This window comes from Hyperolius riggenbachi, chromosome 5 (genome assembly GCF_040937935.1).
Source record: "Hyperolius riggenbachi isolate aHypRig1 chromosome 5, aHypRig1.pri, whole genome shotgun sequence".
Classification (NCBI taxonomy): Eukaryota; Metazoa; Chordata; class Amphibia; order Anura; family Hyperoliidae; genus Hyperolius; species Hyperolius riggenbachi.
In genome coordinates, this window is record NC_090650.1 from 283,555,203 (window position 1) to 283,574,705 (window position 19,503).

The 19,503-nt window shown below is 44.0% G+C and overlaps 1 protein-coding gene across 3 annotated transcripts in view; it reads left to right on the forward strand.

The window, feature by feature from the left end:
* The window catches only part of SLC66A2 (solute carrier family 66 member 2), a 157,189-nt gene that overhangs the window by 25,807 nt on the left and 111,879 nt on the right, over positions 1–19,503 (forward strand). For 2 of the 3 annotated variants that reach the window (XM_068237032.1, XM_068237033.1), the window contains exons 3-4: positions 13,314–13,447; positions 19,200–19,253. In XM_068237032.1, the coding sequence (XP_068093133.1) occupies positions 13,314–13,447; positions 19,200–19,253 (188 nt within the window). The remainder of the gene's footprint in view (positions 1–13,313; positions 13,448–19,199; positions 19,254–19,503) is intronic. The other variant, XM_068237035.1, reaches the window with a different exon arrangement.

Here is a 19,503-nt window from a genome sequence, read left to right on the forward strand (position 1 = left end):
TGGATGAATGCACGTAAAACGTCAATTTGTACTCAAAGGAAAATATTTACAAAATAATGTTTCAGTGGTACTTGACCCCTGATCGTTTAAGCAGAATATACCCTAGCACCTCTAACCTATGTTGGAGACGATGTAAAATGGTGGGGACCATCGATCACATATTTTGGTTTTGCCCAATGGTACAGATTTTCTGGAAAACAGTTCAACCTTTGGTGTACAAAGTTATAAGAAAACATATACCTTTGGACCCCTGGTACTATTTGATAGGGAAACCTTATCCAGGCTTGAAGTTTTATACACAACGTATGCTTAACCATATCCTCACGGCAGCTCGAATGACTATTGCAGCTTTTTGGAAAAGGAATGTATGTCCTAGAATCGAAGATGTGGTAAACAAAATCAGTTGGGTGAGATCGATGGAGCATTTAACATCTTTGGTGCATGAGACAGAAGAACAATTTAAGAAGGTATGGGATTATTGGGATATAAACTATTTGGGAGAGGAGAGGGCTATGATTTAATATGAGGATGATCTAGTAAAATTACTGGAGGGGAAGGGGGCGATGGTCTTATAGTCACATTGTATATGTTGCAATTATCGTTATTGACACCTTGGTAGATAAGCAAGAAGTTTTTAAATCAGGATGATACCGTTTATTGGCTAACTAAAAATGGAATAAAATAAGCAAGCTTTCGGCCTTGCAGCCTTCATCTGGCTTATATCCTGTTAGTTTGCAAACTGGTGGTACAGGCAGCTTATATACATGCAACATCAAAAGGGAAAACAGATATTTTTTTCAAGCATAAATAAATGTCATTAAGATGCCTTAATTCACACAGACCATCGACCTGGGGCTAGGGGTTGTAAGCCAAGATAAGAATCCTTGTTTACTCCCTGCTCACATACCTGGGAGTTGGACTGACACAGAGGTATCGTAAATTCTTAGTTCACAAGTTCAGCTATAATGGCTGAGAAAAGTTCAAATGTCATCAGTCTCATACCAATATAGAAAGTTGTTGTCTTTATTCAAACCATTCTGCACAGCTTTGAACCAATTTATAAATTTTGTTTCTGCTATTAATCGATCATTTGACGTTTTGAAGCCACCCTTCAGGGCAGTGACACGAAGATCATCCATGCTGTGTCCGTTGGACCGAAAGTGTGTAGCAACTGGGAGCCCAGATTTGGTATCTTTAATAGTGTGCCTATGTCCATTCATACGTTTGCGCAGAGTTTGTCCAGTTTCTCCCACGTACATAACATTGGGGCATTTAGCACACATGATCAGATACACCAGATTGGTGGAACCACAGGAAAATGTACCTTGTACTCTGTACTCCTGTTGTGAACCTGGTATAGTTACCCTGTCAGTGGAGTAAATGTGTCCGCAGGTCCAACATATTTTTTGTCGGCAGGGTAATGTTCCGTTTTGTTGAGGCCTATTCAAAGAACTCCTGACAATCATCTGTTTTAGATTGTGTGGTTGCCGATATGACAAGAGTGGAGGTTTAGGGAATATCGTTCTCAGTCTGTGATCCTTGTGTAAAATGGGATGTAGTTCCTTAGCAATCCTCCTTAAGATTTCCAGGTGTGGGTTGTAGGTGACAACCAAAGGGACACGTTCCTCTTTCTGGTTTTGCTTATATTTCAGGAGTTCAGTCCTGGGGATGTTGCTGGCTTTCCTGATTTGGGCCTCAAATCAGGAAAGCCAGCAACATCCCCAGGACTGAACTCCTGAAATATAAGCAAAACCAGAAAGAGGAACGTGTCCCTTTGGTTGTCGCCTACAACCCACACCTGGAAATCTTGAGGATTGCTAAGGAACTACATCCTATTTTACACAAGGATCACAGACTGAGAACGATATTCCCTAAACCTCCACTCTTGTCATATCGGCAACCACACAATCTAAAACAGATGATTGTCAGGAGTTCTTTGAATAGGCCGCAACAATACGGAACATCACCCTGCCGACAAAAAATATGTGGGACCTGCGGACACATTTACTCCACTGACAGGGTAACGATACCAGGTTCACAACAGGAGTACAGAGTACAAGGTACATTTTCCTGTGGTTCCACCAATCTGGTGTATCTGATCATGTGTGCTAAATGCCCCAATGTTATGTACGTGGGAGAAACTGGACAAACTCTGCGCAAACGTATGAATGGACACAGGCACACTATTAAAGATACCAAATCTGGGCTCCCAGTTGCTACACACTTTCGGTCTAATGGACACAGCATGGATGATCTTCGTGTCACTGCCCTGAAGGGTGGCTTCAAAACATCAAATGATCGATTAATAGCAGAAACAAAATTTATAAATTGGTTCAAAGCTGTGCAGAAGGGTTTGAATAAGGACAACAACTTTCTATATTGGTATGAGACTGATGACATTTGAACTTTTCTCAGCCATTATAGCTGAACTTGTGAACTAAGAATTTACGATACCTCTGTGTCAGTCCAACTCCCAGGTATGTGAGCAGGAGTAAACAAGGATTCTTATCTTGGCTTACAACCCCTAACCCCAGGTCGAGGGTCTGTGTGAATTAAGGCATCTTAATGACATGTATTTATGCTTGAAGAAAATATCTGTTTTCCCTTTTGATGTTGCATGTATATAAGCTGTCTGTACCACCAGTTTGCAAACTAACAGGATATAAGCCAGACGAAGGCTGCAAGGCCGAAAGCTTGCTTATTTTATTCATTTTTAGTTAGCCAATAAATGGTATCATCCTGATTTAAAACTTCTTGCTTTTACTGATGGCTAACACGGTACAATACCCTACTGCTACTACTTGGTAGATAAGATATCAAAATACTCAGGTTTTCTTGCCATGAGAGAGGAGTGTTATATAGAGAAGAGAATCAGATCCATTTATATAGGCACGATGTTTTGTTTTACATTATGGAAAAAAAATACATACAGTTATGTCAGTTACTGTTGATTTTATTGTGTTCCTCTATCGAGCAAGTTTGTCTATGTGTGTAATGGAAACAACTTTAACATTGTCTGTACTTTTCTCTTTCGGACAATAAAAGGGTTATAAAAAAAAAAAAAAAAAAAAAGTAAATCTGAATCACATGTTAAAATCGATTAAAAGCCGCAAACTTGAATCACATGTAGTGTGCAAGAGGCCTAAGTCATGTTCTTTACACTAAGGACACATTTTTGAAGAAGGGAAAGAAATGTAGTGGAGCACACTGAAGGTCTTCATTTCACAGAAACAAGCCACACAAACATTCCACTACACCTTCTAAAATCACAGTTGACATGAGCCCTTTAACCACTTGAGGACTCAGCCTTTACCCCCCCTTAAGGACCAGCGCTGTTTTTTCCATTCAGACCACTGCAGCTTTAACGGTTTATTGCTCGGTCATACAACCTACCACCTAAATGAATTTTGGCTCCTTTTCTTCTCACTAATACAGCTTTCTTTTGATGCTATTTGATTGCTGCTGCGAGTTTTACTTTTTATTATATTCATCAAAAAAGACATGAATTTTGGCAAAAAAATTTTTTTTAACTTTCTGTGCTGACATTTTTCAAATAAAGTAAAATTTCTGTATACATGCAGCGCGAAAAATGTGGACAAACATGTTTTTGATGAAAAAAAACCCATTCAGTGTATATTTATTGGTTTGGGTAAAAGTTATAGCGTTTACAAACTATGGTGCAAAAAGTGAATTTTCCCATTTTTAAGCATCTCTGACTTTCCTGACTACCTGTCATGTTTCATGAGGTGCTAAAATTCCAGGATAGTATAAATACCCCACAAATAACCCCATTTTGGAAAGAAGACATCCCAAAGTATTCACTGAGAGGCATAGTGAGTTCATAGAAGATTTTATTTTTTGTCACAAGTTAGCGGAAAATGACAGTTTGTCACAAAAAAAAAAAAAAAAAAAAAAAGGGTTTCCATTTCTTCTAACTTGTAACAAAAAAAAATGAAATCTGCCATGGACTCAACATGCCCCTCAATGAATACCTTGAAGTGTCTATTTTTCAAAATGGGGTCATTTATGGGGTGTGTTTACTGTCCTGGCATTTTGGGGGGAGCGGAATTGTAAGCACCCCTGTAAAGCCTAAAAGTAGTCATTGCACTGTGGGCCTCTTAGCGCAGTTTGGCTGCAAAAAAGTGTCACACATATGGTATCGCCATACTCGGGAGAAGTAGTACAATGTGTTTTGGGGTGTATTTTTACACATACCCATGCTGGGTGGGAGAAATATCTCTGCAAATGACAATTTTTTGATTTTTTTTACACACAATTGTCCATTTACAGAGTTATTTCTCCCACTCAGCATGGGTATGTATAAAAATACACCCCAAAACACATTGTACTACTTCTCCTGAGTACGGCGATACCACATGTGTGGCACTTTTTTGCACCCTAACTGCGCTAAGGGGCCCAAAGTCCAATGAGTACCTTTAGGATTTCACAGGTCATTTTGAGAAATTTCGTTTCAAGACTACTCCTCACGGTTTAGGGCCCCTAAAATGCCAGGACAGTATAGGAACCCCACAAATGACCCCATTTTACAAAGAAGACACCCCAAGGTACTCAATTAGGAGTATGGTGAGTTCATAGAAGATTTTACTTTTTGTCACAAGTTAGCGGAAAATGATTGTTATGGGTTTTTTTTTACCAAGTGTCATTTTCCGCTAACTTGTGACAAAAAATAAAATCTTCTATGAACTCACCATACTCCTAACGGAATACCTTGGGATGTCCTCTTTGTAAAATGGGGTCATTTGTGGGGTTCCTATACTGCTCTGGCATTTTAGGGGCCCTAAACCGTGAGGAGTAGTCTTGAAACCAAATGTTTCAAAATGACCTGTGAAATGCTAAAGGTACTCATTGGACTCTGGGCCCCTTAGCGCAGTTAGGGTGCAAAAAAGTGCCACACATGTGGTATCGCCGTACTCGGGAGAAGTAGTACAATGTGTTTTGGGGTGTATTTTTACACATACCCATATTGGGTGGGAGAAATATCTCTGTAAATGACAATTTTTTGATTTCTTTACACACAATTGTCAATTTACAGAGATATTTCTCCCACCCAATATGGGTATGTGTAAAAATACACCCCAAAACACATAATACTACTTCTCCTGAGTACGGCGGTACCACATGTGTGGCACTTTTTTGCATCCTAACTGCGCTAAGGGGCCCAGAGTCCAATGAGTACCGTTAGCATTTCACAGGTCATTTTGAGAAATTTGGTTTCAAGACTACTCCTCACGGTTTAGGGCCCCTAAAATGCCAGGACAGTATAGGAACCCCACAAATGACCCCATTTTACAAAGAGGACATCCTAAGGTATTCCGTTAGGAGTATGGTGAGTTCATAGAAGATTTTTTTTTTTGTCACAAGTTAGTGGAAAATGACACTTGGTAAAAAAACCCAATAAAAATCATTTTCCGCTAACTTGTGACAAAAAGCTAAATCTTCTATGAACTCACCATACTCCTAATTGAGTACCTTGGGGTGTCTTCTTTCTAAAATGGGGTCATTTGTGGGGTTCCTATACTGCTCTGGCATTTTAGGGGCCCTAAACCGTGAGGAGTAGTCTTGAAACCAAATGTTTCAAAATGACCTGTGAAATGCTAAAGGTACTCATTGGACTCTGGGCCCCTTAGCGCAGTTAGGGTGCAAAAAAGGGCCACACATGTGGTATCGCCGTACTCGGGAGAAGTAGTACAATGTGTTTTGGGGTGTATTTTTACACATACCCATATTGGGTGGGAGAAATATCTCTGTAAATGGACAAATGTGTGTAAAAAAAATCAAAAAATTGTCATTTACAGAGTGATTTCTTCTACCCATCATGGGTATGTGTAAAAATACACCCTAAAACACATTGGTCTACTTCTCCCGGGTACGGCGATAGCACGTGTGGCACTTTTTTGCAGCCTAACTGCGCTAAAGGGGCCCAACGTGCAATGACTACCTTTGGGCTTTACAGGGGTGCTCACAATTTAGCCCCCCCCCCCCCCCACATGACAGGACAGTTAACAAACCCCACAAATGACCCCATTTTAAAAATAAGACACCACAAAGTATTCCATGAGGGGCATGGTGAGTTTATAAAAAAAATTCTTTTTTGTCACAAGTTAGCAGAAAAGGATACTTTGTGAAAAAAAAACAAAAAACAACAATTTATGCTAACTTGTGACAAAAAAACAAAATCTTCTATGAACTCACCATGCACCTCACGGAATACTTTGGGGTGTCCTCTTTCCAAAATGGGGTCATTTGTGGGGTCTGTCCTGGCATTTTAGGGCCTCTGCAATCATTACATGTATGGCCAGTATTTCTGCTATACTCCTTATATTGGGCATACAGGTAGTGCATTCTGGGCTGAAAGGAAAAATGAACGGCAAACATCCCTTCATTCGCATCGATCAATGTGGATGAACAAATATCTGCCAAAAAATGTGAAACAAAAAGAAAAGAAAGAGGGACATAGGAGCTGCCACCCCAAAAATCCAAACCCACCAGCTCGTATGCCCAGGCAATCCTGATTTATTCATCCACATTGATCGATGTGAATGGAGAAATCATTGCTTGAGTTCTTTTTTGATACAAAGTGCTTGCCAAAGCATATGAATCCCCAACACCACACCTTGGCCCATATGCCTCGGCAAACGTATCTTTTTTACTGTGGAGGAGAAATCTCGTCCTACAGCGCTGCATGCACCGATTTTGTGTAACCTGACAAAAGCGCAATGCTTCTGTCAGGATGCATCATCAGTGCTGCAGCTGATTGGTCGGTTGGAAAAAAAGAGAGAAGAAGAGAAGAGAAAAAAAAAAAAAAGCAAGCAGCAAAGCACTTCAATAACATTAACTTTTTAAACTTTATTAAATATGTTCAAACCAAACAATAACATTGGTAACCAAATATTAACTTTTTTGGTTACCTGTGTTTTTTTTTTTTTTTTTTTTTTACCTGCGAGCTGAGGATAAACTTCTCCTCCCCCATGGGTCAATGTGCAAAGTGCAAATCGCACAGATATGTGGCGAAGTACATTATGCATTCTGTCCCAAGTGAAAGGAGAGGTTTCTGGCAGGCCAGTGTATTTGGATCTCTCAAAACCTGATGTTTGGGTTCACACTGCATACTGGCCTATCCGGTCGGTCGAGCCCGCCGCACCGTCTCGCCCAAAATAGATCTTTAGGGAATACCACAAGAGTAGCATTCGGCCTAGTAATTAACTGCGTCGCCGTAGACTAACATGACTTCCGGGCCGACCCAAATTGCCGCAGAAGCCACGCAGTAACGTAGGCATGCACTAGCGTTAAGTCAAGCACTTCCGGCGTAGGGGGGGACCGCAAAGTGTGACTTTTGCTAGGCAATTTGCCCTAACGCATCGCGCCAGTGTGAAATAGCACTGAGAGACCCTTGTGTGCCTACTGCTGTGTCTGTAGTTCCCTAGGTTCTAAAAGTGTGCCTTCTCGTGGTACCTCTCATAACACTCCCCTAGGCATAGGCCAGGCTGGTCAGGACAGCGGGGACAGTAAACGGGGGTGTCACGCCTTATTCCAGCCTTGCTGCAGACACGACATATTTTTCTGGGGTTGCGTTGAGTTGGGGTACTGGGAATCGGGTAGGCGTAATGCCTTCCATGCAGCCGGCTAGTTGCATTTGGGGGTTGGGCTCTGTCACCTTCTGGATAGAGGAGTGCCGAAACAATGTCTTCCTGGAATTGAAGGAAAGATCCAGTTCTCCCAGCCTTACTGTAGAGAACAAAGCTGTTGTACATCGCCAATTGAATTAAATACACAGACACTTTCTTATACCAGCGTCTGGTTTTCCGGGAAATTAAATAGGGCCCTAACATCTGGTCATTGAAGTCCACCCCTCCCATGTTGGCATTATAGCTGTGGACGGCGAGGGGCTTTTCAATGACCTCTGTTGCCCGTGTAATTTGTACTGTCGTGTCTGTGTGAATGGTAGACAGAAGGTAAACGTCCCTCTTGTCCTTCCATTTCACCGAGAGCAAGTCATCGGTACACAAGGCGGCCCTCTCCCCCCGTTGAAGTCTGGTGTTAACGAGCCGTTGGGGGAAGCCCCGGCGACTAGGCCGCACGGTGCCACAGCATCGGATTCCTTCTAACTTTAAGTGCTGAAAGAGGGCCACACTTGTGTAAAAGTTGTCCACATAAAGATGGTACCCCTTCTGGAACAAGGGTGACACCAAGTCCCACACAATCTTTCCACTGCTCCCCAGGTAGTCAGGACATCCGACCGGCTCCAATTTTGAGTCTTTTCCCTCATAGACCCTAAAACGAGATGTATAGCCTGTGGCCCTATCACAGAGCTTATACAGTTTCACCCCATACCGGGCGCGCTTGCTTGGGATGTACTGTTTGATGCCAAGGCGCCCGGTAAAATGTACGAGGGACTCATCTACACAGATGTTCTGTTCAGGGGTATAAGCATCTGCAAATGTGGATGACAGGTGGTCTATGAGGGGCCGAATTTTGTGGAGCCGGTCATAAGCTGGGTGGTCTCTTTCATGACAGGTGTCGTTGTCATTGGAATGCAGGAAGCGCAGGATGATCTCAAATCGTGTCCTGGACATGGCAGCAGAGAACACGGGCATGTTATGTATTTGGCGTGTAGACCAATAAGAGCGCAATACATTTTTTTTAGTAATACCCATGTTGAGGAGAAGGCCCAAAAAAATTTTAAGTTCGGAAACTTGGAGTGGTTTCCACCGAAAAGGCTGGGCGTGGCAGCTTTTCGGATGGGCGGTTATAAATTGTGTGGCATATAGGTTGGTCTCAGCCACAATTAAGTCAAGGAGATCCTGGGTGAGGAACAGTTCAAAAAAGTCTAGGGCCGATCCTAGTTCAACTGTCTCCACCTGGACTCCAGACTGGGCGGTGAAAGGGGGCAGTATGGGTGCGGCGGGATCAGGGGAATGCCAATCAGGGTTTGCCAGCACCTCTGGAAAACCAATGGGAGTACGGGCCCGTCTACTTGGTGGCTGCGGATCGGATCTTAATTCACGTACCACCGAACCAGTTTCTACTTCCAGGATGGTGTCCGCCACTTCATCAGGGTCTTCTGCGGAAGTACTGGTGTTGATAGGTCCAGGAGATGCTGCGCTGCTGGTGCATGCCTCACCAAGAAAAATCAGATCAACGCCACTCTGCTGCCCTTGAGACTGAACTTCCGCCACCTGCAGTCCAGTGACATGGGGTGTGGTACGCCTGGCTCTAGCCGGGACCTCAACCTCGTCATCGGAACTATCGGTCAGAGAGCCACTGCTGTCTACAGGATCGTACTCTGAACCCGAAGATTCGTCGAATAAGTCGACCCAATCATCCTCATCCGACTGGTCCATGTACCTGTAGATGTCTTCATTGGAAAACCTCTTTTTTGCCATGGTGGCCTGCTAAATTTAGGAGGTATTCCTCTGAGACTACCCAGGAAAAGAGCACCTACCTAGCGAAAGGGAGTACTTGAGAGGTAGAAAGCTGTGGTCACTGAGTTTAGATTAAAAAAATCAAAACTGATGTTTACAGTGCCACAGCTTGTGTACAGTGTTTTTTGCAGTGATCAGAAAAAAGAAATTTCTGTCACTGCGGTGGGGCGGGCTGAACGCAGTGCAGGCGAACGATCAGGTCTGATCGGGCAAACACTGCGTTTTTTTGTGGATCCTAGAGACCCTAATATAGATCTGACTGTGATCACTAATAATCACTTACAGATACTATATAGTACCAATGCTGATTAGCGACAGTGATGACGCTAATTAGTGACTGTGGTGCAGTGGGCTGAGCACTAACTGACACTAACAACCCTTTTGCTTAGCTAACTGGCCTAACTGTTTGTTACCACTAGTAATACTAAAAAAGTTTTTAGATCACTAGGATAGTGATAGTGATGGTGATGGGGGGGGGGGGGGGGGGGATCAGAGAGCAATCACAAATAATCAAAAACAATCACGAGACAATTACAACACAATTACAGCAATCGGCGCAATCAAAGCCAATCACGGACCAATTGAATCCAATAACGTGACAATCAAAAACCAATTACGTGACAATTGAAGCCAATCACACGACAATCGATGCTAATCACAGGGCAAAACAGCCAATCAGTGGGCAATTGGCACAATCAAAACCAATTACGGGCAATTGAAGCCAATCACGCGACAATCGAAGCCCAATTACGTGACAATCGAAGCCAATCACACGACAATCGATGCCAATCACAGTGCAATTGAGACAATTGTAGCCAAACAAAGCACAATCAAGCCTTACAGACAGGAGATAAGATACACAATGGCAGGGGGGAGAATATACGCAATCAATGAACTAGGACGGTGTGGGGAGGATCGGAAGGGGTGGGGGGTGATCAGATACCCCTAAGGGGTAGTTGGGGGTCTAATCTGATGGATAGGAGTGACAGGTGGTGATAGATGGGTTATTGACGGGTGATAAGTGGGTGTTTACAGGGAAAAACAGATGTAAACAATGGACTGCTGATGTGATCAGGGGGGGTGTCTCGGAGGGATCTGAAAGGGTGGGTGGGTGATCAGAAGCCCCTAATGGGCAGTTGGGGGTCTGATCTGATGGGGGGCAGTGGCAGGTGGTGACAAGGGATGATTGACAGGTGACGGATAGGTGATTGGCAGCTGATCACTGGGGAGATAGACAGATGCAGGGGAGATAGATAGGTTCAGTATACAGGGGGGGGGGTCGGGGGGAGATCTGGAGGTGTGGGGGGTGATCAGATACCCCTAAGGGGTAGTTGGGGGTCTGCTCTGATGGATAGAAGTGACAGGGATTTATTGATGGGTGATATGGGGGGTGGTTAGGTCTGATCTGCGGGCTGCAGGGGGGTACAGGGGGGTGTCTGATGGGTGCTGCGGGTGATCGGGGGGTCTGTGGGGCTCCTAAGATGTGTGTGTGAGTGTGTATACTGTGCCTGCTCTCCTCGCTGGTGGTCGATCGCTAAGTGTGACCACCAGCGGGAGGCAGGCAGTATAATACAGTTTGTTACGTAAACAAACTGTATTATACCTGTTCTATTGGCCGATTTGAATTTTAACAGCCCGCCGGCGCTGCTGATTGGCCGGCGGGCTGAAGTCACATGGGGGCCGAAGAGTGTGACGTAGCGATCGCGCGGCTGTAGCCGCGCGATCGCTCGTTAATTAGGCTGCAGCCGGCGACGCAGTACTGCGTCGCTGGTCCTGCAGCTGCCACTTTGCCGACGCACGGTATAAGCGTGCGGTCGGCAAGTGGTTAAAGGAGTTGTCAGGGCAAATCTAGTAAAATGAGTGGTACTAACCGGGGGCTTCCTCTAGCCCCAAGCTCCCAGGACCTCCCTCGCTGCAGCTCTGCCCGCAGCCGTTGGCCGGAGTTTCGACCCGGTCTCCGGCGATGACATCAGAGCGACCTGGAGGTCGCTCTGTACTGCGCCTGCGGGATCGGCGCTGTCAATCACCGCCACGTGGGCCGGAGCGGATAGCGGAGGCGCAGAACTACTGAGCCTGCGCAGTCCGCTCCGGCCCACGTGGAGGTGATTGACAGTGCCGATCGCGCAGTACAGAGCGACCTCCAGGTCGCTCTGACGTCATTGCCGGGGACCGGGTTGGAGCTCCGGCCAACGGCTGCGGGCAGTGCTGCGGCAAGGGAGGTCCTGGGAGCTTGGGGCTGGAGGAAGCCCCCGGTAAGTACCACTCATTTGACTAGATTTGCCCTGACAACTCCTTTAACCACTTAATGTCAAGCTGACTTATAAAAACGTCCTGCTAGAGCCTCTTAATGGCTCCAGGACGTTTTTATAAGTCAGACAGTGCTGCTGCCGCTGTGCACGCTCCCGCGGGTGCACGTGCATCCCCGTGCACGTGAAAATTGGGGGAAAAAAAACACCCCCAAAAAAATACACCTTTATTTCCAAACGATATATTGTCACCATACTTTGTACTAGGGACATAATTAAAATCTTGTGATAACCAGGATAAAATGTGTGGGTTTTACCTACAGTAGCAGTGTTTATATTAAAACCATAGGGGATGAAATTGGAGAAATAGGGTAATTTTTTTTTATTTTTTTTCCTTGTATTTCCCTTTAAAATGCATAGAAAATAAAGTAATTACTGAAAACCGACATCAACCCCAAAAAGCCCAATTTGTGGTGAAAAAAAACCATGATCTAGATCATTTCATTGTGATTAGTAGTGATTAAGCTATTGGCAAATGAAAGGGATGAGCACTAAAAGGTAAAAATCGCTTTTGTCCGTTAGGGTAAAAACCACCTTAGGGTGAAGTGGTTAAACTAAAGCACATCTCCCTGATCCATAGAATCCTAGCTCCAGCAGCAGAGTACGCATATGATATGACTGTTTGAAAAAGCTAACATGTGTAGATCTGCTGGATTGCATAAAAGTTACACTGGTTTATGGTTTAACATATACAATTGCAGTGTCCTGTTCATCACTTGGAGGCCATAGCCATGCATATAATTAGCAGTATGGGCTCCTTACAAGTCCCAAGGCAAAAAAAAATAAATAAAAAAAAAATTGGCCTAGTTATTAGGGATTGTTGAAGTTCTTTTCTGCTTGGATGCATTCTGTTTTATATATGTTTCAGATTTCTCTGTGAATTAAAGTGACACTGAAAAAACTGATATAATGCATTGGTTTTGTAATATGGATAATTAATAAAACATTAGTAGCAAAGAAAATAGTGTTATATTTTTATTTTCAGGTATATAGCTTTTCTTTTAATAACATTGCATTATACTCTAATAATTGCAGTTTCCACAATATACTCAGCATTGTAAATGATTTCACAGAGCAGGCTAGTGACCCTTTGAACTTTTCTCTGCAGGAAAACCATAACAAAGAAGAAACAATGAGACAGTTGAGATGAGAGCTTCAAAAGAGAGTGCTGTCCATGCCTTTATAAAGTCGCTGAGCTCAGAGAAGCTGTTTTGCATACATAACTGAAGTTTAAAGCTTCCTGTACTGGAAACAATATTAGACTCATATCTGTGCTAATGTTTTGTTTCTTAAATGTACTACACATACAAATCATTATATCATAAGTTTATTTTCACTTCAGATTCCCCTAAACCTTTAGAGTCGGGCATTTGCCGGCATGTTTTTCTCTCTGCTCCTGTTTTCGCACTACTTTCTATGCAGCGTTATAGGTTCTTTCATCTCGTTGACTAAGGAGAAAATGTATGCTGCATGTTTAAAAAATGAATTAGTAGTTAAGCAATTTTTTCTTTGTTAATCTGTATGGTTTGATGTTCAAACTTAGTGTATTATATTTTTGGGTCAGGTTTGGACGTCATTTTGAATCCCCGCTGCTGTGGCAGAGTATCATTATGATTGCCACCATGCTGCTGATGCTGAAGCTGTGCACAGAAGTTCGAGTTGCAAGTGACCTGAACACCAAGCGACGCTTGTTTACAGGTTAGTGATATCAGTGGAATTCTTCTTTTTACTTCATAATTTTTATTTATTAAGACCAAGATTTATCATTTCTGTGCTCAGTGTGTACATGTTCTTGCTTCCAACACAAATTACTGTGACCCCCCCCCCCCCTCCCCTCCAATGAAACTGATGGATTTGCCCTTGGTTTGGGAGAGTGGGTGGAATTATGGATTGAACCCATGTTGATTCTGGGTTCACAGCGGCGTCTAGGCTGTGCAAGTACAACTTAAAACCACAGATCCATTCCTTCCAAATTGAGTATGGCAATATGTGACAAAGTAGTGGAACTGACAGCTATGGAATAGGCCTTGAGATGTTCCCCAGAGTATGTGACTTTATTAATACTACATTTTAATTATGTCATATAGTGTGTGTGTGTGTGTGTGTGTGTGTGTAAGGAGCATTATGTTTACTGTGTCCTGTTATTAGGTCTCGCAAAAGGATCTTAAAGTTCAATTAAAAAGGGTCTTACAGTTTAAAGTTAAATGCTCATCAGAGGCGTATTGCAGTGCTGTCATTCATTTGGCTGCATTATAATCTCACAGTAGCATGACTCAGCCTTTGTAGTTTCCTGTTTTTACCACACTGGTTCTATTTACCCATGTTATTTTATTGTTTGAATGTCCTTGTTGTAGTTTGTATTATGTATGTATGTATGTATATATTTATAAACCTGTATTTTTGATGCTTCGATTGTAATAGGCACAAACTTTTAATGTATTTCTTACCCACTATTGTGTATCTAGCAGTATGTGCAGCTCTGCAGAAGATGCTGGATAACATATTTGTAAGAAATTAAAGTTCGTGTGTGTGGTGTGTGTGTGTGTGTGTGTGTTTCTCCTGCTCCACGGCTGGTGAGACTTACCAGGCAAGGTTTAGTGGATTGATGCATGTTTTTTTCGGTTTTCTATCTTAGTGTATTTGGGAGAAAACTGGTAAAATGCTGAATGCGATATTTTACTGACCTAAATTATTTTACCCAAATACCCTTAGTGAATTGAGGCCATGGAGTTTAATTACAAGGACTTTGATTGGCTTTGGAAACGCATGTTCCCTTTCACCCATCAATGTACTAACGGGTGGTGACAAAAATGTGCGTGGGAGCATGCGCACGACGGGCCATTGCAGCGGAGTGTGTGTATGCGTATGTATTTATATACTCACCTCAGGCTAAGATGAAGTCTCAAGGGGTGTAGATATACTTTACTGACATTAGGAAGTGGTTAAGGTAGCTAAATAGGTAGCTAAATGCAGGCCAGAACTAGCAAATTTGATCAGGTGTATTAAAGGAGAACTGTAGTGAGAGGTATATGGAGGCTGCCATATTTATTTCCTTTTAAGCAATACCAGTTGCCTGGCAGCCCTGCTGATCTATTTGACTGAAGAAGTGTCTGAATCACACCAGAAACAAGCATGCAGCTAATCTTGTCATATCTGTCAGAATTGTCAGAAAAACCTGATCAGCAGGATAGCCAAGTAACTGGTATTGCTTAAATGGAAATAAATATGGCAGCCTCCATACACCTCTCAATACAGTTCTCCTTTAAGCTGAACAAAATGGAACAGAACAGCCCATTTGATTATGTAGTTTATTTGCAGTAGAGCAGTGTACCACGTTAGCCATAGGTAAAAGCAGGAAGTTTGTAATCCGGATGATACCATTCATTGCCTAACTTAACCCTCCTGGCGGTCTATTAAAAACCGCCAGGGGGCAGCGCAGCGGCGGGGGGGTTTGTATTTTTTTTGTATTTTTTTGAAATTATGTAGCGAGCCTAGGGCTCGCTACATGATAGCCACTGTGCAGCGGCATCCCCCTAGCCTCTTCGATCGCCTCCGGTGATCGGCGATCAGGAAATCCCGTTCAAAGAACGGGATTTCCTGGAGGGCTTCCCCCGTCGGCGACTGGGCGGGATGATGTCATCGGGAGTCCCGATCCACTCCTCAGCGCTGATAGGCCAGGCTGCACAAGGGGTCTAGGGGGGGGGGGGGGGGGGGCGGCGCGGCGAATCGGCGCGGGGGTGGCGGCGATCGGTGTGCTCACGCAGCTAGCAAAGTGCAAGCTGCGTGCAGCAAAAAAAAAAAAATTGTGCAAATCTGCCCAGCAGGACCTGAGAACCTCCTGCGCGGCTTACCCCGAACTACGTTCGAGGTTACTGCCACTAAGGTTAAAAGAAAAACTGAGATTTTGGCTAATTTACCTTCTTCAGACTCTCTTCCTGTAGATTGACCAGATGTTAATGCACACAGCTTTATATGCACTTGAACATCAGAGAGGAGGTACAGAGTTTTTTTTGCAAATGCAAATAAGCGTCATTCAGATGTATTACAGTATATTCTCGTTATAGTTATCTCCAAGGGACCAGGAAAAGGGGTTTACTATATCAGAAGTTTACAATGTCAGAAATTGTCCTAGAAATGGCCCAGCATGCCCTGGTTCATTCTTTGCTGCAAAGGAGCAACTCTGTCCTGCCACTGGAGGTACAGTACAAGCACTTGCACATTTGGTGGACTACAAGGTTAAGTATACCTTAGGGACACATAGCCAGGCTGGACAAATCACAAGGGCACCTTTAAAAATCACAGCAGCCACTGAATAGAGGCTGTGGCTGTGAGCAGCTCGGATTCCTCTGTAAATGAAACTTGCAGCACGTGTCCTGCAAAACTTTCTGCTCACACGAGCCAATCGTGAAGACTCTCTTCAAAATGCAGCCAATTATAATAAGCCACTAGCAAATGGCTCTGATGCCTCCACGAGCGGGACTTAGCACTTTACTCTCCACTCTTCTTAGTTTTGCAGCGAGTAGGCCCACTCTGATCTGCACTACAAGTGAAAGTAGCCTTTACTGCGCTCCACATGTTACCCGGAGCATCATCGCTAACAAGGGAAGAGATACCCAGGATTGCGTACAGTCTTGTAGGAGGACTGTGACAATACTTTTATTGGTGATTGCAAAGTGGAAATTGTAACACTGCATCCTCTTTTGTTTATGTTCACATTATTCCTCATTTTTCCCAGGCTGCATATTTGTACAGTGCTGTATATCCAGTGCCGGTGCCATTCTTCATGTGTTACAAATGTTATCAGGCAACCAATACGCTACCAAAAGTTAATGACAGAATTATATTGTAAAATACCACAATATCCTGTGCAACAGGTCAATATTGACAATTGAACAAAAGGAGAAAAACCAAAAGGTCGCACCAGGATATGCTAATATTGTTACCTTTTTATTAATCATATGAAAGTATTAAAAAACATAAAAACAGAGTAAAGGGGGCAGTGTATGGCCACTATAATAAATGTATAGTACCACAATAATTGCATATGTTTGCTTCTACCGTCAAGAATATATGGGTAATAATGACAATAATTGCTCCCAATAGAATTGCATCTCATAAATAATCATAATAACATTTGAGGATATACAATCATAGAATAGTACGTGTGTTCAATGAAGAGAGAAATAACGTGCAGTGTGAGTGTAATATGTGTATATGTATATATACACTCAGTGCAAGTGCTGTGCAGAGAGAGCCATCAAAGACATAGGAGAGAATGTATCCCACAGAGCACAGTGCGAATAGAAAAGCCGCCCCAACTTGAATAAAAAAAAATAAAATACAAAACTGTTGACATTTGGGACATACACACACGCACACAAAGGCTATCAGTATTCTTCAGGATTCTGCGTATGCTTAACTACGCCCCTGAATCCTGAAGTGGTTTCCATCACGGAGGGTGTCTCCGTGAACAACCTGCGAGCCGCCGATCGCGGCTCGCAGGGTAAATGTAAACACGCGGGGAAGATCTTCCCCGGTGTTTACATATATACGGCGCTGCTGCGCAGCAGCGCCGTAGGGGAGATCGGCGATCCCCGGCCTCTGATAGGCTAAAGCCTATCCTATCCGGCGCAGGACGGCTTTCCGTCCTGCGCCGCACACAGGGGATGGGAGAGGGAGGGAAGGAGGCAGAGGGAGGACTAGTGCTGCGGAGGGGGGCTTTGAGGAGCCCCCCCCCCCTGCTAGGCACAGCCGCGCGGCGGCGATCAGACCCCCCCAGCAGGACATCCCCCTAGTGGGGAAAAAGGGGGGGAGGTCTGATCGCCCTGCCTGATTTCTGATCTGTGCTGCGGGCTGAAGAGCTCCCGCAGCACAGATCAGCCAAACCACCCGGAATCCGGAAGTGGTTAATCTATAAAGATTGATATGTCTTTTTTTTTTTTTTTTTTTTTAATTCTTATGTGTGGCTGTCAGACTCCCACAATGCATTGTGGGACTTGTAGTTCCTTAACCACTTGAGGACCCACCCTTTACCCCCCCCTTAAGGACCAGCATTGAATTATGTGATCTGTGCTGGGTGGGCTCTACAGCCCCCAGCACAGATCAAACACCAGGCAGAGAGATCAGATCACCCCCCTTTTTTCCCCACTAGGGGGATGATGTGCTGGGGGGGTCTGATCTCTCCTGCCTGCGTGTGGCTGGCGGGGGGGGGGGGGGGGCACCTCAAAGCCCCCCTCCGTGGCGAAATTCCGCTTCCCCCCTCTCCTACCTGGCCCCCTGGTGATCGGGGCTGCACAGGACGCTATCCGTCCTGTGCAGCCTGTGACAGGACGTCCCCTGTCACATGGCGGCGATCCCCGGCCGCTGATTGGCCGGGGATCGCCGATCTGCCTTACGGCACTGCTGCGCAGCAGCGCCGTACAATGTAAACAAAGCGGATTATTTCCGCTTGTGTTTACATTTAGCCTGCGAGCCGCCATCGGCGGCCCGCAGGCTATTCACGGAGCCCCCCGCCGTGATTTGACAGGAAGCAGCTGCTCGCGCGAGCGGCTGCTTCCTGATTAATCAGCCTGCAGCTGGCGACGCAGTACTGCGTCGCTGGTCCTGCAGCTGCCACTTTGCCGACGCACGGTATAAGCGTGCGGTCGGCAAGTGGTTAACAGCTGGAGAGACAAGTTTGCAGATCACTGGTCTAGTACATTACCATGCAGATCATTAGATTATTTTTTTTTTGTAAGTAAAAGCCAGACTTTTTTTTCCCTTTTTTTTTTTTTTTGTTTGGGTGTTTTTGCATTTCTCAAAAATGCATTCTGATTTCAGGTACATGAGGATGTTTTTTTGTAAGGAATATTGGCTACAAATAATCACTTCAGCCTAGAACAGGCATGGGCAAACTTGGCCCTCCAGCTGTTAAGGAACTACAAGTCCCACAATGCATTGCAGGAGTCTGACAGCCACAGTCATGACTCATAAAGGCAAATGCATTGTGGGACTTGTAGTTCCTTAACAGCTGGAGGGGCAAGTTTGCCCATGCCTGGCCTAGAATCTTAAAATGGCAAGTCCTAAAATGCGTTTACGTCACATATTTGAACATAATATCTTAATCACTTTCTTTTTCAAGTGCAAGTTTGGAAAACGTCTGTTTTAAAAGATGAACAATTATTCTGTTGAGTACATTAACTTGATTTAACTAACCCAAATGATCCTTGAAGGTCAACTTGGCACATCTCAGCTGCCATCAAACTGTGATAATGGCTGTATTCCTGGGTGGGGTCCCATGCCTGGAGCACAGCCACTCATCTGCAGGTGCATAAATCTTCGTTTGCAGTTTGGGACTTGGCTTGTTCTTAAATGAATAGTTGGAAGAAGTAAATCTAAAGCTATACAGGATATTTAAACATTGTATCAATGCTCTGTTTTCTTCTTTTCTTCTATTGTTTAATTTTTGTAGCATCAGATAGTAAGGATGAAGATTTCAAAACTCATCCCAAGAGATGCTTTCTGGGTATGTACTATAACACCCACCTTGCATGAGGATGCTCACTACCCATCATTTTTGTTTTCTTAATAGTAACCACATTTTTTTGTTTAGCCTTTCATTGGTCTTGATAATAATCCCATGTAACAATTGTCACTCACACCTAGATGATTTTCTTCTTGTTTTTAGTTTTGATTTTTTTCCACCGAATGTTAATGGATTATTGGCTCGGAAGGTTTTGTGTGTGTGTGTGTGTGTGTGTGTGTGTGTGTGTGTG